At 37.6% G+C, this 25708-nt stretch overlaps 1 protein-coding gene across 7 annotated transcripts in view; it reads left to right on the top strand.

Moving 5' to 3' along the window:
• PLCB1 (phospholipase C beta 1) overlaps nt 1–25708 on the top strand; it is a 535828-nt gene that overhangs the window by 489383 nt on the left and 20737 nt on the right. For 4 of the 7 annotated variants that reach the window (XR_011557370.1, XR_011557369.1, XM_070732670.1 and 1 more), the window contains one exon: nt 23349–23414. The exons of 2 other annotated variants lie outside the window; for them this stretch is intronic. Coding sequence is in view for 3 of the 5 variants with exons in the window: in XM_070732670.1 (XP_070588771.1) it covers nt 23349–23390 (42 nt within the window). In the remaining 2 variants the exon portion in view is untranslated. Of the gene's footprint in view, nt 1–19177; nt 19597–23348; nt 23415–25708 lie in introns of those variants that run through there. One more of the 7 variants, XM_070732669.1, reaches the window with a different exon arrangement.

The raw sequence follows: 25708 nt of genomic DNA, 5'->3' as shown, positions 1-25708 counted from the left end.
ATTTTAAGATGGACCTAAAAAATTATAATTTACAATAAAAAGATGGAAATGCTAGATGTATTAGCAGAATTGTATGATCATTTAAAAATAAGAAAGGACATACAAATAATGCATTCTAAATAGTGAGGTGCATTTCTTTTCAAATTGAAATACAAGACATTAACTGTACTGAAGTTATTTCATGGAAATTACAAATGGACTTGTAATTTGTAAATTTTCATCACAAAGGCGACAAAAATTTCAAGAGAAGAGGCAAAAAGACAGGAAGAAAACAAGAATTAGGCTTTTATCTATCTAAGCATGGCTGCAATAATAAAAATTAATACGGACTTGAAAAATAAAATATGTGCAAAGTAAAAGAAAACAGTAGAGATAGTAAAAAAAGGGGGGGATAAGAATATAATAAAGAAAAATAAAGAAAAATGCTAACTGTATTCTTTTAATGACCATGGTTTGAGCAAGGAGATTATTCCCTTGTCTCCCACTACTTTTTAAACCTGCCAGAGATCAATCCAGGCAGCAATTTGTGGGCAATCAATCTCTCTGTTTATACAAAGAGATTTGACGAGTGAGACCCACCAGCTCTTCATTCTACAATGTGGTTATCAGGTCTGCTTTTCATAGAGATTTTCAGTCAGTCTTTTTCTTTTCTTCAGAACCCACACAGAGTTTATAGTGTGTTTAAAAAAATATGAACTGTTGAATTTTCAAAAATTTTACATAAATATGACCTAAATCTTGATCTCCACACATTCTAAAAGTAGGTAAAAGCACCCAATTAAGCCAGTGTGTACTTACAAACTACTGATTTCGTCAATTACTTAAAGATTTTAGAGAGTCTTGATTATAAAGAAAAATGCCCTAAAGAGTAGCTGCAGTTATAATCAAGAACTTGATTGCAACTGCAGAAAACTGCAACATCTAAGTACTAATCATAGTAATCAAGCCACTGTTGATAAAAGGTGTAATCACAGGAATTCTAGCATTATTTCATAGACAGGGTATCTGAGCTCATTCAGTTTATTACTGTATGTCCTGATGCAGATGCAGAAAAGTTTTATTGTTTCTCTGGCTGGCTGTCTCAAAGCATTCAGGATCTGCCACCTCCCAACGCTGTCTACACCAGTGGTGGAATGCTCCTGGTTCAGACCAGTTCTTAGAACTGATAGCGCCACAGGGGGAAGGCTCCGCCTACCCACCCGGAACGCTTCTGCTCATTCACAGAAGCTGCTATGCATACGCAGAAGCATCATGCACGCGAACCAGTGGCAAAATATTTTACACATAGTTCTCAACTGATTACAACAATTGGGACCAAAACGGCTGTCGCTAAGCAAGGCAGTCATTAAGTCATTAGCCGCTGAGAGTCCATTTGGAGTGAGTGGTGTATAAATGCAATAAATGAATGAATGAATGAATGAATGAATGAATAAATAAATAAATAAATAAATGCAATAAATGCAATAAATAAATTAAATAAATAAATAAATAAATAAATAAAGTGAGCTGCACTCGGTTTTCTGAAATTTCCCATAGTCATTAGGTGAATGACAAGGTTGTTAAGCAAATCCGGTTTCCTCCACTGACTTTGCTTGTTGTGCTTTGGGAAGGTAACAAATGGTGATCATTGCAGCATTCCTAATTAAATTCTGGATGCCAAACACCTAAATTTTGATCACATAATTGGGGATGCTATAGTGGGTGTAAGTAGAAGAATTAGCCATAAGTCACTTTTTTCAGCCCAGGTTCTACTTGAAGGTATAGGTTCAGATCCTTCTCTTTGGGAACATTTGGTTTTATTCTGCAAATGCTATACAATTTATGTAATAACTATGCATTGATTAGTTTTATGCTGATCCATTTAACTCTGTTCAAAGAAAATAATTGGGGAATTAATCTTACCGCTGATTTTGCTATGGGGTGATATTGCTACTTAAACTGACATTGCTCTATAAAGGAGGAGGTGGGGATAAATAGATGTTATGTATTATTGCTTGCTGACTGGCTATAGCTTGCATCACAGAGGTAAATCACCAAGGGCTGTGTAACATATTTTTAAAATATATATATAAAATAGGGCTATTATGAAACAGTGTCCCTTGAAATTTAGCAAAACTGGAAGCCATAGCAGCCCCAAATTTGGAAACTTTCTGCACAGCAGAAAGCAGGTCTCTTAGCTGCTACAGGAAATTGCTTATTATAGTTTAAATAATTCTTTACTGTTTATTTTGATGATGTGCCTAATCCTTTGAATCCCGATGAACCCTAATTCTTTTAGTATGTTGACATGGGATTGAAAGTACTTATAAAAGAGAGTTTGTCTTCTGGTGGGATGGTCTTTATTTTCTTATGTATTTGTTACATTACTCATCTCAATTTACAAATAACTGTTAAGCAGTATAAATGCTTTTCAGTATTTAAAAACTATTCAAATCTTGAAAAAATACCTGGGAGAAAAAAGAATATATTTTGCTGGCATTAAAAAAAGCACTCATACAAGTTCCATGCATACATCCGAAGAGAATATTCCATAACTGGGACCACACGGCAGATAAGGTCCGCTGTTTTGTACCTGGTTCTGAAGATTCACATCTTATTCCAGGGTGCTATAATCCAGTAAATTTAATAATTGCAGAATGAGGGTGAGAGATGAACTGAAAAGTCTCATGTGATAACATAAGGGGCGTACATAAGTGCACTGGTGTGCCTTTCGTCCCCTGTCCAATTGTCTTTCCCTTCTCTCACTTATCATATATATTTTCTTTCTTTCATATATCCTCTCCTCTAAGTTCACTTTACCCTTATATATATATTACTACATGTCTATTTTTCTTCCTATGTATCTGTGTATTGGACAAATGAATAAATACATTAAATAAATAAATAAATAAATAAACATTGCTGTTGTTCAGTCGCTTAGTCACGCCCAATTCTTTGTGACCTTATGGACATCAATCTCCCAGCGGCGGGTTGCTCCTGATTTGGCCTAGTTTTGCAAACTGGTAGCATCAGTGGCGGGAGGTTCCGCCCACCTACCCAGTATGCTTTTGTGCATGCGCAGAAGTGTTACACACAAGTGCACACATGAACCGGTAGCAATGGGTTTTAGAACCCACTACTGCAGCTTCCCCACCCCACCCCATCTTCTATTGACTCCCAGAGTTTGTCAAATTCATGGTCATTGTGTCAATGACACTATCTAATCATCTTGCCCTCTGTTGTTCCCTCCCCATTTTGCTTTCATATTTTCCCAATATCAATGACTCCTCTCATTAAGCGGTCCTCATATTTGAGTTTCCAACTCTCACAGTCATACATTACTACTGAGAAAATCATAGCTCCGACTATCCACATGTGATAACTAACCAGGAACAAACCTTTAATTCTCTTTCCTTTTTGGAAATAGCTCATCAAGTAGCAGTGAAACCAGGTTAAAACAACTGTTTTAGAGGAATAGTTGTTTTAGAAGAATATCAAAAACCAACGGGAAGCATGAAAAGTTTAAAAGCATGGCAAAATTGAAGAGAATGAACAGAATAAAGGCCATGTCACTGGAGACCAAGAACACTTTGGTTTCCCAGTTCTAAAGCTGAAATTATATTTAAAAGTCAGAAAACAATGGAAATCCAGTAGAAATCCTTTGAACATAGAAAGTAAATCCTTTTTCTACCTTCACTGACAGATTAAGTTCTCTAAAGCATTTTCATCCATGTTTGATTGGATGCAAAGCAGGTTTTTTTCTCCTAAATGCCAGCTATTGTTTACTTTATTGCTGTAAACAATAAAGAATTCAAAGGAGCTAATTTACATACTTGCAGTCAAAGGAGATACAGTAATGTCAGTGAGCAGGCTCAATCACCTATGGTTTAGTGCCGTGATGGTGAACTTTTTCCCTTCAGGTGCTGAAAGTGTGTGCGCGCACACTATCACAAGTACACGAGTGCCCACACACATAATGCAATGCCCCTCCCATACATCCTGCCCCCTTCACATGCGACCCAGCCATCACACATGCACGCATGAAATCAAACCCCCCCCCCCCCCGTTTTGGTCTCACATCCCAAAACTGGAGGGAGAGGGGGAAAGTCTCCATCCCCAAATGGAGCTGGGAGGGGGCAAAAGCCTTGCGTGCCCAAAGAGTGCTGGGGTGGAATCTCCAGAGATCTGGGAAGGCAAGGGCCACAGAAAGTATTGGCAGTTCTGTGCTAGCAAAAACTTCAGAAGAGAAGGATTTAGGGATAGTGATTTCTGACAGTCTCAAAATGGGTGAGCAGTGCAGTCAGGCAGTAGGGAAAGCAAGTAGAATGCTTGGCTGCATAGCTAGAGGCAGGAAGAGGGAGATTGTGATCCCGTTGTATAGAGCGCTGGTGAGACCACATTTGGAATACTGTGTTCAGTTCTGGAGACCTCATCTACAAAAAGATATTGATAAACTTGAACGGGTCCAAAGACGGGCTACAAAAATGGTGGAAGGTCTTAAGCATAAAATTTTTCAGGAAAGACTTAATGAACTCAATCTGTACAGTCTAGAGGACAGAAGGGAAGGGGGGACATGATCGAAACATTTAAATATGTTAAAATTTTAAATAAGGTTCAGGAGGGAAGTGTTTTTAATAGGAAAGTGAACACAAGAACAAGGGGGCACAATCTGAGGTTAGTTGGGGGAAAGATCAGAAGCAACATGAGAAAATATTATTTTACTGAAAGAGTAGTAGACGCTTGGAACAAACTTCCAGCAGACGTGGTTGGTAAATCCACAGTAACTGAATTTAAACATGCCTAGGGTAAACATATATTCATCGTAAGATAAAATACAGGAAATAGTATAAGGGCAGACTAAATGGACCATGAGGTCTTTTTCTATGTTTCTACAAAGTGAGGAGAAAGCATGAGCTTGTCTGACCAGAAAGTCAGCTACCAGCAGGAGGCGCTCACACTTGTGCAGTGGAGTTGAGCTGGTCACTGACTCCTGTGCCTGCAGAGAAGGCTCTGCATGCCACTTATGGCACACATGTCGTAGGTTTACCATCTCAGCTTTAGTGTGACCAGTGCTTCAATAGGAACCATAAAATCCATTTATATAAATCGGTTTGTGGATCTCCCTCCAGGAAGAGACCATTTTATTTTACTTTGCAGAATGGAAAGCCAACAGTATTATCAGAGGATTCTGTTTTATTTTGCTTTTTATCTTTTTTGGCACTTTCAAGTCTTGAAACCCAGACAGGTCCCTGCAGTTTTCTTGGCAAAATTTTAGAAGTAGTTTACCATTGCTTGCTTCCTAATAGTGCATGAGGGAACCAAGTTTACCTAGTGGCATCATTCCTAAAGTGGTACTACAATTCACAGTCCTCTGGTTTCTACTTTGGTGCCCTAACCACTACACCAAATATTTTCAGGTCATGCCAACCAAGAAAACCAGAGCCAGAATTTTATCTGATACACGTGTCAAGCTGACTTTATGTTGGGGACTTTATGCTTGTCATTGTGATTCTGAAAGCTAAACTAGACTGCTGAGCTACTATGTTATAAATGTTGAGAGAATTCAAGTTCAAGAAATCCAAATTTAAAGCTAGCTGGCTTGTCAATCCCAGATAATAGAGGGAAACAGCAAAAGTCTAGGAAAATAAAGATTGAGGTGCTAGCCAAGAAGATGGGTTTCCTTTCTATTTGTTTTGTATTTTTATGTCCATTTCTCTCCAATGTTGGATGAAAGTAAGCCATGGGAAAAACCTGTTGGCAACAAGGCCAGAATCTAGTGAAGTTGGACAGCAACCAACAGCAAATTGTTTAAAGATTCTATTTTATTTTCTGGATTGGAAGCTGGACTCTGTGACTCTCTTTTGGTTTATGTTTATGAGAGATCAAGAAAATGAGAGAACATCTACTCTACTCTCTAAACTAACATATGTGAGATTAATATCTTTAATAATCATCCGTTTATTCTTTCTCCCCTTTTTTCAGTTGAACTTTCTTCCTTGTTTGTAATCTAAAAAATTAGAATTCTTTAAAAACCAGTGATGTTCATTTTGGCAAAGGGATCCAGATTTAATGCGCAGCTCTCCACCAGATCAGGTTATTGGAGGAAGAGCATTGCTGCTTCCTCTTACCTGTAAATCCAAGGTAAGAAGGATTCGTAGTGCAGCAGGTGTATGATTTAGAATTTGTTCATTGCAATGAACAAAGACATGCATTCAATTTCGCAGCTACTCAGATTGTTGACTGAGCAGGAACAAAAATAATCAAAGAAATGCTTCGTGCCTGGGAAACCGGACTCTTGTCAGTCAACAGGAGTGCTGATTTACCACCAGATACCTAGGAACTAAAGGCAGGGCTGCACAGGCAAAGAACACTCAATGACTTAACCATCAACACTCCAATTAACAACTAAAAGCCACAAACAACCAGGCACCTTATAAATACAACAGACAGAACAGAACAGTGCATACATTCTGGAGAAAGAGAGAGCGTCCCAGGGGATGGACTTCAGCACCAGTTCTAAAGCTAGGTAGCATAAACTTCTGATCCTGATGATTGACTCAGATTGAATCCTGCAACATTATTCTGGAAAATGTATATTTGCCTCAATTGTGGAGAATTTAGAAATCCAGATGCCTCATAGAAAGCAGGAGATGCTCAAGCCCCACACCTCTTACAGCAGTATATATTTGATGATAGTTTGCCATCCAGAATCACTTGAGATAAAATCCAGAGAAATTGGATGAATAAATAAATAAACCCACAAATAATACTGTCTGATAAGATCTCTGGGGATAATTACACAGTGGGTTTGGTGGGGGGAGATAATTGTGAGATACACTAAGTTTAGGGTAGAAATTGAGATAGGAAAATCAGAAAGAAAGTTCAAAATAATTGATGAATGCAGTTCCAAATTCCTTCACCATATTAATAGCATGGGAGCGCAGAAAGTTTGATGGGACAAAGGAAGCGTGCATTCTGAGTATTTCTGCTTCATGATACGTAAATTATCTATTGAGTAATCCAAAAACTGTTAACTTATTTTCATGGCATGTATAAACTATATGATAAAATTATGATCCTGGAAAAGATAACAATAAATGTAGGGAGGCCAAACATACTCTCTCCATTTTGTGTGCTTTGACTGTTAGAGTACATGTGCATATATATTTTCATAATGGAAGGTGCTATGTAAGTTAATAATAGAGCATCTTGTTTTATTACGGAGTTTTCTAACTGATTTGCTAAGAAAGTAAGTTGAAATAATTACTAATGCCTTATTAATCAATAATGTACCATGTTTCTCTGAAAATAAGACACTGTCTTATATTAATTTTTGCTCCAAAAGTTGTGCTATGTCTTATTTCCGGGGGGTGCCTTATATTTCTCAAATAAGACAAATTCACAGGCAGAAAAGCTGACACCCCCAAAGAAAGTGTACACTGATTACGGTACGGTACCTCTCAGTATGGCACCCACACACACAAACGACGGCACTTATATGGTACAACAGTATACTCCTGCTATTGCAGCTTCCGGACACCAGAGGAACTACAGTCTACGCACTGTAGTGGAGACTGTAAAGGCGGTGAGACAGCAGCAGACTATGTCTGCTGTACTGGACGGTACAAAGTGATGGAAGGGGCCAGCAGGGGACGCCACATTATTACGGTACCGCTATGAACAGCTTTGAATGGTACCGTATGTTTTTCCACCATACCGTATGTAAACTTGACTACGCCTTATTTTCGGGGGGTGCCTTATACACTTATTAGCAAATTCTGCAGAACCTCTGACATGCCTTACTTTCGGGGTACATCTTATTTTCGGGGAAACAGGGTACCTTGGCTGTAGTAGGGTCTGTCCTTAAGCCAATGAGTGGATAAATTTTAACTCTTCAAAGGAAGAATTGCTAGCATCTCTTAATTAGCCTGGTTCCTATCTCAGTTGTAATCCTTTGGAATGTGGTGGATCTCATGATTTCTTGCTACATATGTCAAATGGGTTCCAATGAATGGCGTGATATGTAGCCTGAGTAACCTCTTTTCTATTTCATTGCTTTTGTTTGCTGTGGTTGAAGCATTGCAGTGAATGACGTTACAGGTAGCCTGGGTAACTCCTTTTTCTGTTTACCTAGTATAAGCTTTCGCTGAAAGGAGGTTATGAAATAAAATGCATTTATGTAGGCTTTCTGCAAGACTGGATGTGAACTCTTGATCTTATTTTTAAAAGGGAGAATTGCCCGCCAATGTAAACTCAGACATGTAACGTAATCTTAGGAGGAATTAGAAACTTGGAATTAATTCTGCGTCATGAGAAATTTCATTTCTTACTTATATTTGGTACACACAGTTTTCCTACTTCTTCCAGGATCTAGAAACCCATTATTTACTATAATTTTATTTTTTTCACTGTTAGCTATATCTTAAATTGTACCTCAAAAATCTACCTTGTTCTTATTTTGGACCAATGGCAATTTCCAGACCCTTTATTTTTGGAGATAGACCAGTACAAACATTTTATAAAATTTATAAAGTTATTTCTAAACAAACACATATCAAGCCATTTCTTTTGCGTGAATAGTTGATGTACAGTAGCTGCATGTGTGTATACTATTGGTAATGTGAAAGGAAAAAAATTACATTCTTAACATCATGATTTCCATTTTTCAAGGTATTCACAATTCTAAATCTTCTAACATTGAATGCTGGTGAAATTGCATCCGTATGAATGAGGAGCAATGGGAATAATCCTTTATTATTTTACTATTGATAGCTATTTCTTGCAAAAGCCATCTAAAATCTCTATTAGCTGTGTTGAACCTTGTAAAAAAATATTTCAGTCAACAATTGTGTCCCTAAATAGAAATATGGACACAAGCAAAAATAAATCTGGGAGCTTAAATTTCTGATGGGAAGAGAAAATGACTGTCCAGAATTGCCACAGGTGTGAGAAATTGATAACATCACAGACCAGAAATATCCAGTTTGAATCAGAACATACTATGAAATATTCATGGTATATAAAACTGATCTTTAAACAAAATGTTTTGTTCAAGTTTCCTTCCTTCCTTTAAACCAGTGGTTCCTAAATATTCTTTTTTTGGCCGTGCCCCACCTAAACATCTCTAAAATCCTGAGAAAATGCTTTTCTCTATTGGATAAATTCCATGCAAATGGGTAAATCATACAGATCACGTTTATGGTCTGGTATCTTCATATCAAGACTTACTGTTGAGATGAAATTCCTCAGGCTGTCTGTCCATAATCTGTCCCATTACATGTACATTACATGTATGACTACTTCAGCTTCAACCTCACACGAGTACACAAGATACAAACTTAAAGTAAACTCGACTGCGGGAAATACGACTTTAGTAAACAAATAGTTGATGCATGGAACTCACTACCTGACTCTCTAGGATCATCACCTAGCCCCCAAAACTTTACCCTTAGATTATCCACTGTTGACCTCTCCCGATTCCTAAGAGGTCAGTAAGGGGCATGTATAAGTGCACGAGTGTGCCTTCCGTTCCCTGTCCTAATGTTTCTCTCTTACTAGTATCATGTATATAAATATTATATCTTTGTATACCACAAATACGTATGTGACAAAACAAACAAACAAACAGGTAAAAAGAGATTCATTCCATCTCCCCACTGCTACATGTTCCTTTGTTAAGACTTAAAATGCCCGCTGGTACACAATTACCCAGAAGCCAAGGTATAGCTCAATGGCCAATAAGAACACACAGATGTGGTCACATGTCATGGGCTACATTACCCAGACTGCAGTCTTTGACTACATTCCTCTAATGCAATCTCTTAAAGAAACATCTCTTAAATCCAAGCTAGATAACCCTCTATTCCACCAGCACATGCATTATTTAGAGATGATGGGACTTCACTCTCCCTCCCTAAAGGTTTGGATGAAGAATCAGGTCTTCACGGGTCTTCTGAATAGCAGCAGAATGAGGGCAGTTCACTTTTGCGGTCCAGATAGATGGCATCGTTTAATTGAAAGAACCTGGAGCATGCCAAGTCTGCCAGATCAGGTCAACTAGGCAGAGATTATGGGAGACAAGCAGTCCCTCAAATAAAAACCTTAAAAGCATTCATCAAAATAAAATAAGCTGTGAAGGTGGCGGGGGAAGAGCCCCATACATGAATGGGGTGAAACGTGATATAAAAGTTACCTTTACATGTTATAATCTAAAAGACACATTGTCCCTCCTTGTTTACTATATTAACCCTGATGTCCTCTCTTCAGTAATATAATGTACCCCTTGGGACAATCTCAAATGGTTTCCTTACTCCAGAGATTTGCTGATTGCTCTCTTGAGAATGGAAGGCTTTATGTAGCTTTTACAAAAGAAGAGAAAACAATTTTCCCTGTTTAATAAGGTTTCAGGAAAGAAGCGTTGAGACTCCCCTACAGAGATACTATGCAAATTGACTCTGTCTTGGTATACATTTGCTTAGGGGAGGAGTGCATGAATGTTTGAGAAGGGTTTTAAATGCCATACTAAATGAGCACCAGGAACCCCTTTGGGTTTAGAACAAATTATCATATTCAAATAAACCACTTAGAATGAGACTGGAGTTATTTTAAAAGGGAAGGTTATGTAGATATGCACTTTGGTTTCTAATAGGCCTGTTTGCACTGAATATCAGTTAATTTTGGGGCCACACCTGTCAGAATGACTGCCCCAAAATTTCGTATATAAGTAAATTTGTCATCGTACCTGGAAATCCCATTGTCCTGGAGTGCTCAATAATACTAGTCTCATTCCCCAGTGTGTTACCTGTACAACTCCGGTTATTCCTTGATCTTGCTTTTAGTGTGATCTGTGGGGCATTTTTTGAAAGATGAATGCCCACTCTTATCAAAGTTGGCATGCCAGAGTCAGTTGTGCTTCCACTTGTCTAGAAGTTAGCAGTTTATTTCTCAAACGCTGCCTGAATCTGGCCCGATAGTGTTTTGTTGTATTAAAATGGCTTCCAAACCTTCATTATTTCTGCCTCTTCGAGGGCCACTCTTCCTATATCCAAGTTTCTTGTATATGATGCCCCGACTTCCCACCTCTTCTTTAGTTGTTGTTTCTCTGCTCATATGCTGTTGCCCAATTCAGTGAGAGATATATTGGTAGTCACTATGACTTGGAAGCTAATACTCTCCTTTATGTTACACATACTCCATTGGGAAGGAAATTGATTACTATACGGTCTCAGCAAGAGAGGAAGAGACATTATGCCCATAGGGTGTCTCTTTCTCTATTGATAGAGAGGTCTGCCCAGCCTGGAATGAAGATATGGCCATTGTGATCTCATAATGATGCTGCCTAGCTGAAGAATCACAATTGACCCTTGTGACCTCATGCAGGTCTACTCTTCTGAAATTTTTCTGAAATTCTGAAACCTACTTTTCTGAGATTTTTGATAACATGATGGTCTTAGTTCTCTATCACCTGTAACTAGAAGGTTTTGCAATATTTTCTCTGGAGCATACTGTTGAAGCAGTAAAGATTGTTGTTGTGGGTAACAAGAGTAAAATTTCTGGCAGCGTCAAAGGTTCCATAGAATCAGGTGACTGTTAAAACCATAGTGATGACAGTGGTCCAAAGGAAGGGAATTATGAGATTTTTTTTCCAGGAATAGTTCATTACTACTGAGGCTGCCTCCCTAAGGGTGAATTGAAACAGAATTTAGCCACTATTGTAAATGAAACATTTTCCAAGAAGTAGCCTGAGAAAGTTTATAGTTATATTCTTGTGCAGAAAAAAGGAAAGTTAAACTGAAACTTAAATGCTGCCTCCCATAGTGCCCTAGTCTGCATTTCTACAATTGGTAATGTTATATCATTTATTGACCTTTACCTCTCCTCTTGTGGACAAAACAAATAGGGCTGTAGAATTATGGGGCCCATAACTTTCTCACTATTACTTTGATTACTTTCAGGATAAATAAGTACAATGTTGTGGGATACTTCATAAAAAGCATTTGAAGATGGACACAAGGTTTATACATTGAAAATAGAGCTAATTTTATCAAACCTTTTCTCCGGTTTAGGAAGTTGGACTTTTATCAGTGCTCTGTTTAATTCCAGCAATTTAAAGTGCCAGTGATGCTTTTTAAGGATGCTAACACTCAGATTATTTTAACAAGGGCTACTTTGATATATGGCTAAGCAGGCTCAGCACCACTTCTAAATACTAGCAAGACATTCCTGGTATGATACAGAGTTCTGAATCACAGCTCAGAACTTTCATCTTCAGAAACTACAGACGCCTCTCAGTAGAGTTTAATTTAAGGTTATGGTACTTAGGTAACATATGGTCTGTTTTATATTATTGCTTGTTTGTATTACATTTTAAAAACTACCTTAAAATAATAGATGGTGGTGGCCATTCTGAACATATTAGTAGCAGTAGATATTAACAACCATATACTGTCATATGAATTACCATGAAGAAAAACAGATAGATTTAATTGCCAAAAGGCTGCATTCTAAATTCATTTACTTAATGGTATGTCCCTTTGATCAAGTTCCATCAAGACATTTGTTCTAGCTCTGTTTCATATGTGACAAGCTAATGATCCCATCTCTAGGTAATTAAGAAGAAATAAAACAAAACTAGCTTAAATGAAAAATGTGTTAGTAGAATAGCCTGTGTTTCATCATCTTAGGATAACATGCAGAACTGCAGCATATACCAAATGTAGATGAAACATTGAGTTAACACTAGCTTTTGAAAAGACAGATTGTGTGTACAAAAGTTTTTATAACAGTTGGTTTTGGCAGAAGCAAAATATTTTTTTAAATTTTATTTTATTTGTCAAACATGTATAGGATAGTAGTAGTTTGTATAAATGTAAGTAAAAAGTAATGATAAAAGAAGACAATAGGACAGTAGGACAGGGATGCTAGGCACAGTGATGGACATGCACGCCCCTTGCAGACCTCTTAGAAACGGGGAGAGGTCAACTGTAGACAATCTAAAGTTAAAGTTTTTGGGGTTTGGGGAAGAAACTACAGAGTTGGGTAGTGCATTCCAGGCACTGATCACTATGTTGCCAAAGTCGTATTTTCTGCAACCGAGTTTGGAGCGGTTTACATTTAGTTTGAATCCATTACGTGCTCGTGTATTGCTGCGGTTGAAGGTGAAGTAATCATTAATAGGAAGGAAATTTTGGTATATGATTTTATGAAGTCATGAAATATAGTAGAAAGAAAAAGAAATCTATGTTCCAAGAATCTGGAAGGGCAAGCTCATAAAGATGTCAAAATCAAAATCACTATTTAACATAAGGCTGTATGGAAACCATGTAGCATCTTCCTATTTCTTGGTGTGTTCATATAGAAGATAGCCTTAGTTTATTTTCATATATGTATGTAGTAGCAGACATAAATAAAAAGTGATGGCCTCTGTTGTTGTTAGTTGTGAAGTCATGTCCGACCATCGCGACCCCATGGACAATGTTCCTTCAGGCCTTTCTGACCTCTGCCATCCTTCAGAGTCCATTTAAGCTTCAGTGACTCCATGCAGCCACTTCATTCTTTGTCATCCCCTTCTTCTTTTCTCCTCAATCTATTTGTAAAGTTTCCTCAGCCTGCTGTTTTTCTTTCTTGCACTTATTTTTTTTGGGGGGATGGTTTTAATTCAGTGGTGGGTTCCTACTGGTGCGGTAGGCAACTCCATTCCAGTAGCAGCTGCCAGATTGTGCAATTTGCATGCGGCCGCTCCAGTGCCAGCCCATCGGGCAGCACCATCTTGAATTTTTCAGCTTTTTTTGCTTCCTGTGCATGCGCAGAAACAAAATCTTGGGAGGGGACACTCACACGCATGTGAGGGTCCCCTCATGAGATTTTGGCATTTTTTTGCTTCCTGCGCAAACGTAGAAGTCCAATTTTCTATGCATTTCAAAATTTATTATTTTTTTTATCTTGTGTCTTCCCCTTCCATTCTAGTATTTCTCAGAATGCTTAGATACCACTTTAACAAATAATTCTGAGGAAATAGAGCCAAATTTTTCCTTGGGATTTAGTATAAGCAAAAAGAAATCCTCTCCCCCAGTTCCAGTCACTATTCATCTACTTCACTCCAGCACCAGTCTTGGTTGTTGTTCTTTAGTTGTCTCAGCTTTATGGCAGTCATCTTTAGGCTGTCTCCTCTTGCAATGGTTGAGAGGGAAAAAGATAGGAGAGCTGTGAGTCTCCTCAGCCTCCCAGGGTGCCCCTCTTTGCTTCACCACTCTTACAAGGTGGCTTTGGCTCCTCTCGGAGCCCACCAACAGGAGAAAGTCAGCACAAGGAATGCAGAGACCCGTTCCCAGTGTCTGATATTGCCGTGACATCAACTGGAACTCTTAGATATTTCAATATGTTTTGAGGTAGCTGAACAATTAGAAAATGTAAAAAATGATGGATAACATAAAGTGTACCCTTATGCAGATATATCTGAATCCACTTAATTAAATTGCATTTATTTTCAGGTAAGTGGATAGGCTTCTTAATTGAGGAAGGCTGAGTAGAGGATTACAGCCTTAATTTTGATTTGCACATTAGTTCTGACAGATATGGAGCAAATTTAGTTTATATCAGAACTCACAATCAGTTAATTATACAAAATCACTCATTGAATTCAATATTTTAAGGGAAGCAGTTTGTAAGGATTTGTCTTTTTTTCTTGGCAACTCTTTGCTTAGAACAAATTTGGAGTTTGTAAAAGACTGCTGCTTTTTCATGGTAAATTGCACATTAATTTAAATGTCACATCTCTGTTGCTGAAACAAATTGCATCCTGGAAAAAACATCAACACTATATATATTTTTTTCTTCCCACCCCCATTTTCATGGTGCTGACGTGCTTCAGATTTACTGAGACTGGCATGAGATTTTTACAATTTCTTTTTGACAATGGCAATTAGCAGCTAAATTCAGTGGAGAAGAAAATTAGTAGCTTTGGCATGCACATACAAAATATTTTGAATTGTCATTCTCTAACTTGAAATTTGGCATCAATCATGTTTTCCTTTTCTCCAGTGACATTTTATCTGAAGCTGTACAGTACTTAGAATCACATTCCTTTCTCCGTAGTCCCCTATTCAACAAAATAAACATTATTTAATCTCCGTTTGAGAGCACTGAAAAATTGAAAACAAGAATCAATCAAAAGAAGAGCAATCTGTGAGGCAAAGAGATGGATGTTTTCACAAGTTCCAAAATTGCAGCTTTTGGGGGGAAATGGTTTCACTCTTCTCTATGTATAGTTCCTATCGTGGTGGACAAAATTCCAGGCCTATTTTGGCCAATATAAAAAAGTTTCTGCCTTCAAGTAAGAAAAATAAGCACAGTGTGTAATTCAAGGTTGTGGAAATGTTACATATATATAACTGTACAGTCCCACCTGTAAAGTAACATTCAGTAGGCTTATCAAGACCTTTTGACCACTGCATATGGATAATATCTGATTGGGTAACTTAAAAATAGTAAGCTATACAACTGCCTCATATCACATCAAAATATCTGCTTTGACTGATGAGACACTGAGCAATTTTGTGTCTCTAGGCAGTCGTTTGCAAGTTGATTGTAAGCGTTCTGGGACAAGATGCATAAAAAAATCATGATTGCATAACTTTTCAAAGAGTAGACAATATTGGATGCATGGAGCCACATCCCAGTTAAGGTATATTTATCTCATACTGTTCTGCCTGACTGGGCGCAGGCGATTAGTAATAGTCCAAGGAAAAGAAATCAAACACACACGTGCTTTTCTAATCAGCAAATTTGTATTAAACAAACAAAAAAGGGTTAACAAAAACAGTCCTTATTGTCAGGTATAAACGATAGTGCAAGGCATAAGTCAGCCAAATACAAAACACAGGAAAAAGCAAACAAAGACAATCTGTATGGAGCAGAAACGTTTCAGGAGTCCTTTGAATCTTGGAGACTCGAGAGCGAACAGCTAGTCCCAGAGGTTTCACCTCCCACGTGCCTGAAAAGGCTGGGTTGAAATCCAAAGGCACAAAACAGAAACCTCAGAGCAGGAACCACAAAGTCACACAGATAAACAGCCACAGTTTGCCTTTTGCCTCTGTTCCCTTTCATACCTTTAGCCCTCATTAGGGAAACCACAACCAGCCCTCAGTATAAGAACCACACCCAGCCCAGGTGCTACTCTGATCACCGGTAATAGTCCTTTAATTGAGCCCTTCTTTGCATGGCTCTCCGGCTACGCATGTCTATGAGCTGCTCTGCATCGGAATCCAAGGAGGATAGACTGTCTGAGTGGCTGTGTGCCAAATCCCCTGGGCTGTCTGCTGGGTCCTGAGTGCTGTCTGCCAACTCCTCTGAACCAGTGGCCTCATCCTCAGGGCTGTCTGCCACGTCTTCCTGGCTGTCAGCCAGGCTTTTGCAATCACTTTGTGCCGCATCTCTCCCATCTGTGGGAGCAACGGCTGGCCCAAGCCCAAACACAACACATACCCTCTCATCTTTCCCATGAATTTGGACATGGGTGAGGACAGTAAATAATGAGTTCATAGAAGGAAGTAAAAGATATAATGATAATTTTAATTAACATTAATGATAATTAATGATAGTTTCCTCCAGGCTGCATCTAAATAAATGTGACATAAACTTTATTGCGCTGAATAATTAATTCTGTTTTACAATATACATAGATGTATATGTAGACAAGTGTTCTGGCCTGGTTTTTAATGGCACTTCTTTAAACTACCACTGGACCAATTAGGGTTCTTTTTAATTTCTCAGGAAAAATAAAATTTCAAACTTCATTCCTGAGAACCAGCAATTTTATCTGTAGGACTGAGCCTACAAAGTATATATTGTACCAGGCACCATATCATGCTCTGATCTTTCTCTGGCCATTTGCAGGCCTGCCTTTCTATAAGCAATGGTTTTTATAGTGATTTGATGACATATAGAAATTCTTGAGGCCATGATTTCACTTTTTCCCCCCAAACAGCATTGTTATCAGGAATAGTACATTGGCTCCTTTTGGAATTCAGAGCGTGAGCTGAATTTGGTCCCTACGCTACCCTTAAAAATAGTCTTGACCTCATTGAAACACTAGTTCTGTAGATGGATAATGAATCTTAGAAAAGCTAAAGTATACTTTTTGTTCAACTTTTTTTTCTCTTATCCTTCTTGTTAGGAAGACAAAAGGCTAAGAAGTGTATCTAAGAAGTCTATCTATACACAGCAGACTTATAATTCATCTCAAGGGCACTTTCCTCGGGATAATGAGGGAGAAGGTTAGGCATTCTTGGGTCCTTAAGTTACTGTAATAACTTCAATTTTCATGTTTGCACAGGAGTCCATCATTCAGTGTGAAAATACATTAGGGTAGGTAGGAAAAATTATTTGTTTAAATTATGCTCTCACCAAGTATTAAGCAGCAGATTATTGGGCTGAGTAAATAGGTCAACCATTATGTTGAGCTCCTGTGTTTCATCTTGTACCATCTGGCAAAGTGAACCAAAGCTAAATTCAAATAGAAGTCTGCAAAGATGACTCCGGTGATAGGATTAGGCCATGGAAAGCTGTTTTTAAATGATATTCTGCATTTCCAAAGACATATTAAGAACAAGATGAGGAAAAGGTAACACTGTCTTGATTGCCATAAATCTTGTAGGTCAGACAAATAAATATATAACACTTGACAGTAAGAGTATTATTATAATAAAACAATATTAAATATATGTAACTAACTGGAAAATATATTATCAGTAACTTTTCTTGTCAGTTTTAAAAGTTCTGACAAGTTCTTCCATGGTCAAGCGGAATGCTATAAGCAAAGACAATTTCATGGATTGTATGCATTTATCTTCTTCAGACTTTAAAGTAGCTTCCTACACTCTAGTAATTCTGGGATTAATTGCCTATTAAAACAGAATAATAGATTTTGTAAAATAATGTCTATAAATAACTTTAAAAATAACTTTCATTTATTCTGGATGTGGAAAACAGTATAAAGAGACATCTTAAAAACAAATGATTAACACATGAAAAGTGCTATTTAAATTTTACAGTACCGCGGAGACCCTCTGGAGGCTGAAATCACCCTCCAAGAGCCTCCATATGAGCCAAAAATAAGCTAGCGGGCATGCACATGTGCTCTGGAACTGAGCTACGGCAACAGCTCGTGTACCAGCAGATATGGCTCTGTGTGCCACTTGTGGCACATGTGCCATGGGTTCACCATCAGGGGTATAGAATAATTCAAGCAATTAGTATCAGACTCCCATTTAAGCTGTGATTGAATCAGTTCACTTGTGCTTTTATACTTAATAAATATTGGGGGGGAGTTGAAAATTGCAGCAACTGAGTATGTACAACCATTTGCTCAAAGTCCATAAATTAAAGAGGATTAAAAGAAAACAAAATAATTTCAAATTCCAAGCTTTGCGATGCTACTCTGTATACGAATAATTACTCTGGAACCCAAATTCCAAATTTCTTCTTGAAATCATAGGATAATTTATTTTCCAGGTTTCCTATTTTTGCTCTAATTGCTGATTCCCCGCTTCCCCCATGATGCTTTCCCTACATTTTATTGTTCGTTATGGCTTGGGAGAGTATCATATAGAATTTTTTGTTTTGATTTTCTGCACACACAGTTATGAAAAAGCACTTTGGATCCTTTTCAAAGAGAGGAGTCTATGCCAGTTTTTTATTTCAATTATTTTGTAAAATAATTTGAATGTACAGCAACGAAATCAGACTTTTTAAAAAAAAATTACCAAATTGTATCTTAAATGTTAGGGTAGATATTATAAACCTAAGAATTAAAGAGAAATATCCAAGATGATCTGTGTCTCTACATTAATAAATGTCTGAGTAGGTGGCAGTAATGGCTGATCTTGTCTGGGCTCTGAAATCAAACAGTTTAGTTAGATGGAAGCGTTCCAGAGAATTCTGAAGATATAAGCCAGGTTTGAAAACTTAAACATTTTTAAAGTCAGGAAACTACTTTCTTAACCCTGCCAAGAAAATAACATGGGCACCTCCATGATGTCTTCACAAGTCAAGCTAAAGTTGAAAAATATTTTACGACTTATAAATTAAACATCATTTTTAATGCTTTAAATGACCTACTTCCAGTTTCAGGAAGGAGGCATTTCAGATTGGTAGAGAGCCTGAAGAAATAACCCTTATTTGTTTTTGTTTTTATTTTAAGACATTGATGGGTTACATGATATGTCAGGGGAGTATCCTATGTCATGCATCTGGACTTTACTTTTCTCTCCTTCTGCTGCACTGCATTAATCCAATCTGTTCCAGAGGATCTTCCAAAAGATGTCAAGATTTGGAAAGCAGAAAGGGAGCTGGTCCCACAATGAGTTATTGCTGACGGGTAGATGCCTGTGAATGCTTAATTTCATGGATCCAACTCACGTAAACTGCCACTTTCTGGTTGAAAGGGATTAGGCCGAACTGTATAATCTTACACTTTTGTAATTATGCACTTATTATATAACTGTAATACATACATGTTACATGAGGTGATTATTAATAAAACATATGTGCCTGACTACATTGAATGGGGCCCTTTGCAGCATGTCAATTCTCCCATTTATATTTCTTGCAATAGTAAAAAAAAAATATTAGGAAATTTATGCCTAATTGTTCATCCTCTCCCTGAGAGATGGGTGCAAAGCAGAGTCTACCAGAAATTTTGTTGTTGTTGTTAGTTTTTCTAAAGAATTACTATATGGCTTCTTTTTTTCCCAACTGCAGACATATAAGTAAAAATATTTTAGTTTATATATGCATAAACTTTCTATCACATTTCTTTATTGATAAGGTTCAATAAGAAGAATCTATTTCAGTGAATGTTTGGACTACCTTCAATCTCACAGCATAGGACATTTATCTGTGAATCTAAAAACTAAAAATGTTCAATATCATTCCCACTGGAACATTGTATAAAATAGCCTCTATTATAGAAATTGAAGAACAACCGAGATGAACTCTGACAGACTCAATTATTGACACAATTTCACTGTTATAGGCTATTATCCCAAAATTGTTTTCTATCCATCTCTGACTTACCCAAGTTGAGCTGAATATGTACTTTTTGAAAAGAGTTAGCTGCATATTTTTAAAGGAGGGTATTAGAATCAACAACCTTCTCTCAGTAGAGACATATTCTCAATTTTATTGTATGTCAGGAATGCATTTCACTGAAAACAATGGAAAGTGCCACCCTTTGATTACATACAGATAGATAATCTTTATGGTCTTTTTCTATTGTGGACACACTGGCGCACCTTAAAAATTAAACTATGTTGCCTGCTCTCAAAAGTGTACGCATACCCCACTCCCAAATTACTGCCAAAATGTTGGAAGTATAAAAAAGTGCAAAAAAGAAATGGGCACGTACTACCACATATGGTGGACATGCCCAGAGGCCAGGTACTATTGGAAAAATATCCAGAGATGGTTAACCAAAATTATATCACAAGAGATAGACCTTGATAGACCAGAAATGTTTCTTCTAGGCATCATGAATAGAGAAATAAATAAAAATAATCAATACCTGACTATGCATATATTGACAGCGGCAAGGAATACTTGCACCCAAATGTGGAGAAAAGAAAGGGTCCCTTCTAACCTTGATTTTAGAATGTGCCGAAAATGAATAGGCTAACTAGGCAAATAAAGGACAAGGATCTTATTTTTGGGGAAACATGAGATAGACAGAGAGACGGACAGACAGACACACAAGCATGCATACATACATAGATGCATACATGTATGCATAATATGCCAGTATACACACACATGTATACACACATATCTATGTTAAATACATGTTGGAAAGAGAAAGCATGAGAGTTCACAAGATTAATACTGTATGGAACAAAATTGTGATCAAATCTGAATGTTCTGCTTCAGAAACAGAGCACGAAACCTCCTCCCAGACAAGGAAAAACAGGTCATGTGGAAGAAATGTAATGCCCCAGACAATATCTCACCAAAAGGAGTGAGGACAATAGCTAAAACTAAAGACGAGGTTGACCAAAGCACTCAATAGATGTCTCTAATTGAAGTCCATGGGCTCTGCAAACTAAGATTGGAACTAATTGCTGGTGGGATGGCCACAACACATACACAGTAAAAATCATATTTGTTTCATTTCCATTCAGCAAATCATCTTATTATGGATAGAACTGAAATAGTATGCTGGCTTTGGTCATTCAATACTGTAGTCCTCATTTATCAACTGCCTTGTTTAGCAACCATTGAAAGTAACAATTCTTAGAAAAAAACAGCTTTGCTACAGTCCTCACATTCTACTGCAGCATCCCACAATGATACGATTACCATTTGTGATATATGCAATTAGCATAACAACAAACAGAATTAAATGAGAATTTGGAAGTGAAATTGCAAGTCACAGTACCATAATGTCTCACTTAACAAACATGGCAATTCACTTACAATGGAAGCAGCAGTCCAAGATGATCACATGATTTTTTTTCCTTAGCAACTGCAGCATTTAACGACAGAATCACCAGCCCCAATTGTAATTGATAAGCAAGGAATATCTATATAATAGTTATGTCTTTTATTCAAATAAGTTAGAAGAAGAGAAGAAAACTGAGAAGGAAATAATATTTGAGAGAACTGTTTATTTCTACTCAGAAATAATACTCAATGAATTAAATGGAGCTTATTTTTAGGAAAGTACTCACTTTCAAGTCATTTCCTCCTTAAACAGCAACAATGGTAAATTAGTCAAGTAGCATTCCTTCCAGTTAGGAGAAAATATCTTGTGTATATTATAGCAGAAACGTTTTAAACCCTGATATGTTAAATTCCATTTCCCTCCCTCTCAGCTCTCACCAAACCCAATTGAGCGGGTCCAAAGACGGACTGCAAGAATGGTGGAAGGTCTTAAGCATAAAACGTATCAGGAAAGACTTAATAAAATCAATCTGTATAGTCTGGAGGACAGAAGGAAAAGAGGGGACATGATCGAAACATTTAAATATGTTAAAGGGTTAAATAAGGTCCAGGAGGGAAGTGTTTTTAATAGGAAAGTGAAAACAAGAACAAGGGGACACAATCTGCAGTTAGTTGGAGGAAAGATCAAAAGCAACATGAGAAAATATTATTTTACTGAAAGAGTAGTAGATCCTTGGAACAAACTACCAGCAGACGTGGTTGATAAATCCACAGTAACTGAATTTAAACATGCCTGGGATAAACATATATCCATCCTAAGATAAAATACAGAAAATAGTATCAGGGCAGACTAGATGGATCATGAGGTCTTTTTCTGCCGTCGGTCTTCTATGTTTCTATACAAAATTCAAAGCAGAAAATGCTAGGCAATATTATTTATGCTCATAGGAGCCACCAAATTACTTATACCCTGTTAAATTTTTAAAAATCACTGTGAGTTACACTCCTTAAAAATAAAAATAGAATGGTTTTCTCCTACACAGAACTTTCATTAATTTAGTATGTCAGTATGAGGTGAGGGGTGAGGTGGGGTTGGAGAGGGATGTCAATTTAGCTTCTCTAGGTTTGGAGTTGTCTGATTGTTTAGCAGATGTTTTGTTAAAGAATTGCCTTATTTTGAATTGTGGCTGACTTTAGCTGTACTAGAAGAAAATCCCAGATGATGGATGGATATGTTCTCTGTTGTGAAGGATGCCATTATCCTTGCAGGGATATCTTCCTTCCTCTTAAACTTTGTTTTCTGCTTGTCATACTGATTTGTGACTTGGAGAAAATATTTGTCTTTAAACTAATTAGAATGGACAGAGTGGATTCACTGCTAGGTATGTCTGTATATGTATGTACGTGCCAGTGGTGGGATTCTATTTTTTTTTTACTACCAATTCTGTGGGCATGGCGTGGTGGGTGTGGCATAGCTTGGTGGGCGTGGCTTGCTGAGTGTGGCTTGGTGGGTGTGGCAGGGGAAGGATACTGCAAAATCTCCATTCCCTCTCCAATCCAGCGGAGGAGTACTCTAAAATCCCCATTTCCTCCAGTTCCAATCAGCTGGGACTTGGGAGGCAGAAAATAGATGGGGGCGGGGCCAATCAGAGATTATATTTACCAGTTCTCCAAAGTACTCAAAATTTCTGCTACTGGTTCTCCAGAATTGGTCAGATCTTGCTGAAACCCACCTCTAGTGCGCACACACTGTACCTTTTGAAGAGGGCACCAAACAGAGAAATAATTAAAATTAAACTAAATTGCATTCATGGATTTTTTTTTCTTATTTGTTAAGCTTTTAAAATATACTGATTGCTACGTGTTACAATGTCATATGCTAGTTTAGTCGTTGCAATTCATCTAAAATTGAAACGATCCTTGGATTTGTTTTAAAGAGCATAGAAGAACCAGAAGGAGAGGAGGAAAAACAGAAGTAGAAATGGAGTATGAGACTAGTGAAAGTGAGTGAAACATTTGCCTTTCTTCTCTAGTAAAACTAACCACCATATATTTATCAATATATACATATATAGCCTAACATAAAAGCCATTGATTCATCCCCATTTCTTTGCATGCTTTGAATTTCTGCTGTTACCCATTGATTAGTTAACCAATATGATCCCACTTTTTTGGGGGGGGGGGGAAATAATTTGTTGATCTTAATTTCCTCTTCCTGCTAATTTCAATCCTTCCAATAAACTTTGCTTTGAAACTATGAGCAGTAAAAATTAATGAATACATGTTTGATGTTTCCTCTATTATAATTGCTTTTTTTTTTTAGCAATAAAGACATGGAGGTTGTATGCTTGACCTCACCCAAATTCATTTACATATGACTAAACAGGGACCCCTCTCTTGATTAAAGAAAGACACTTTTCAATAAAGGAGAATATTTGTAGCTCAGGGTCAATATGAAACATTTCTTAGTTTCCATCCCTCGTGTTTCCTCAATTCACCTTGCAACCCTCCCTAACATTGCAGTGATATCAAAGCTCATAATTCTCAGGCATGATATTCAGATTTCTCTAATAGCTAGTGAGGTTTTATTGGCTTTATTATGAATCAAATTCCAGACTTTCCTCACATAGAAAGGCATTTAGATGAGACTTGAATGACAACTCGATAGACCAATAGATCTTCTAGAGGGACAGATTTAAAAAACTCCTGAATGTGAATCCTTGACTCATAAGTGAAACTTTCTGAAGAAACAGAGAAATGGCACACTATTTTTAAGGATCATCTAATTTGCAAAATAGTAATATGCTACAGGAATAAGAGAACTGGAGTCATACTTGAGCCCTAAGTGCATGGAACCAAATTTCTGGGTAAGAGTGTACGGGAATAGGCTTGGGCATGATAAAACAACCATCACCATGTATCACCTTGGAGGAAACTCTCAGAAGATTATATAATTCTTTCCAAGAAAAATAAATAAGTTTAATAAGAATGCTCACATGGATAAAGCTGCTGATGAATTTGACATCATCCACCATAGTATCTGATTGGATCATCCATGGTATCTGATTGGACGATCCATGGGGTGGGGGTGGGAATAGAGATTATGTCTTGCAGTAGTTCCACTCCTTCCTTTGTGAGCAGTTTCAGTTTGTGATAATGGGGGAGGAGAGATTGGCCCAATAGGAGGGTGAAGCAGGCATCATTTCTCTCTGCTTCTTAAAATCTAATTGAAACCACTACATTATGCTGTAAGAGAGATGCTTCTGGTGTCTCTTCCCAATGCATGAGGCTATTAGATATCAGATGAAAAAGGACAGCCTGAAGTTGAGTCCTAGTTGGGTGAAGGTGCTGTTTCTGGGGTTTCCATTGCCACCAGGGTTGTTCCTTGATGAACAGGCATGAAGGTGCAGTTTTGTGATGTGGGGGTGGGAATATCCTTCTGGACTTAAAGCTACTGCTCAGTCTATGACCAATTACAATTGGTATGCCAATTGTGGTGCTCTCTGGAACAAGAGATTTGGCTATAGCAATTCATGCCTTCATCATCCTTCAACTTGAATATCATATTGTGCTTTACATGGAAATACCCTTATAGGCTACTCAGAAAGTGAAACTGTTCCAAAATTCAACAGCTCAAATGCTTATTGGTGCTGACTGGGAGCGTATTAACACCAATTTATTGGATCTATAAAGTTATAAGTATGCAGGTTATGATTGGTTTTGTGCATATGGTCTATAAAGAGTGTTTTGTTTGTGGCAGGGAAGGAGGGGAGGGGAGAAACAGAACGGAACAGAATAGAATTCTTTATTCCCCAAGTGTGATTGGACACACTAGTAATTTTTCTTTCGTGCATATGCTCAGTGAAGGGGAGGGAGGGAGGGAAGGAAGGAAGGAAGGAAGGATATAATATCTAAAGCCTAAAGAAATTGAACCAAATGTAATTGTGCTGAGATACATGGATTTCAAATAAAAGTCGCTATATTTGGGTTGAAAAAATCCTAGCAACCAGCAGAAGGCAGCTAAGGGATATAGAAAGAGTAGTATTTTGCAGCCCAGACCTGCCAACCCTGTCTCAGTGTAGCATGTCAGAGATCAACCTCCAAAACATAATGGAAGGGGGTAAGACAAAAATTAAACAGGATCTGGTTCTACTTACAGATTTATTAAAAATAAAGCAAGATAGCCCTTATGTTCTAGCCATTTACTTGAGTATTTTCCCTTTGGGTCACAATGAATTTGATAAGCTTTGGAAAAGTACAGTTGATCTCAGCGGGGGGGGGGGAATGGGAGCTGCAT

Source organism: Erythrolamprus reginae, chromosome 1 (genome assembly GCF_031021105.1).
Source record: "Erythrolamprus reginae isolate rEryReg1 chromosome 1, rEryReg1.hap1, whole genome shotgun sequence".
Classification (NCBI taxonomy): Eukaryota; Metazoa; Chordata; class Lepidosauria; order Squamata; family Dipsadidae; genus Erythrolamprus; species Erythrolamprus reginae.
Note: the sequence above shows the minus strand (reverse complement) of the source record. Positions and strands in the feature narration are given on the sequence as shown.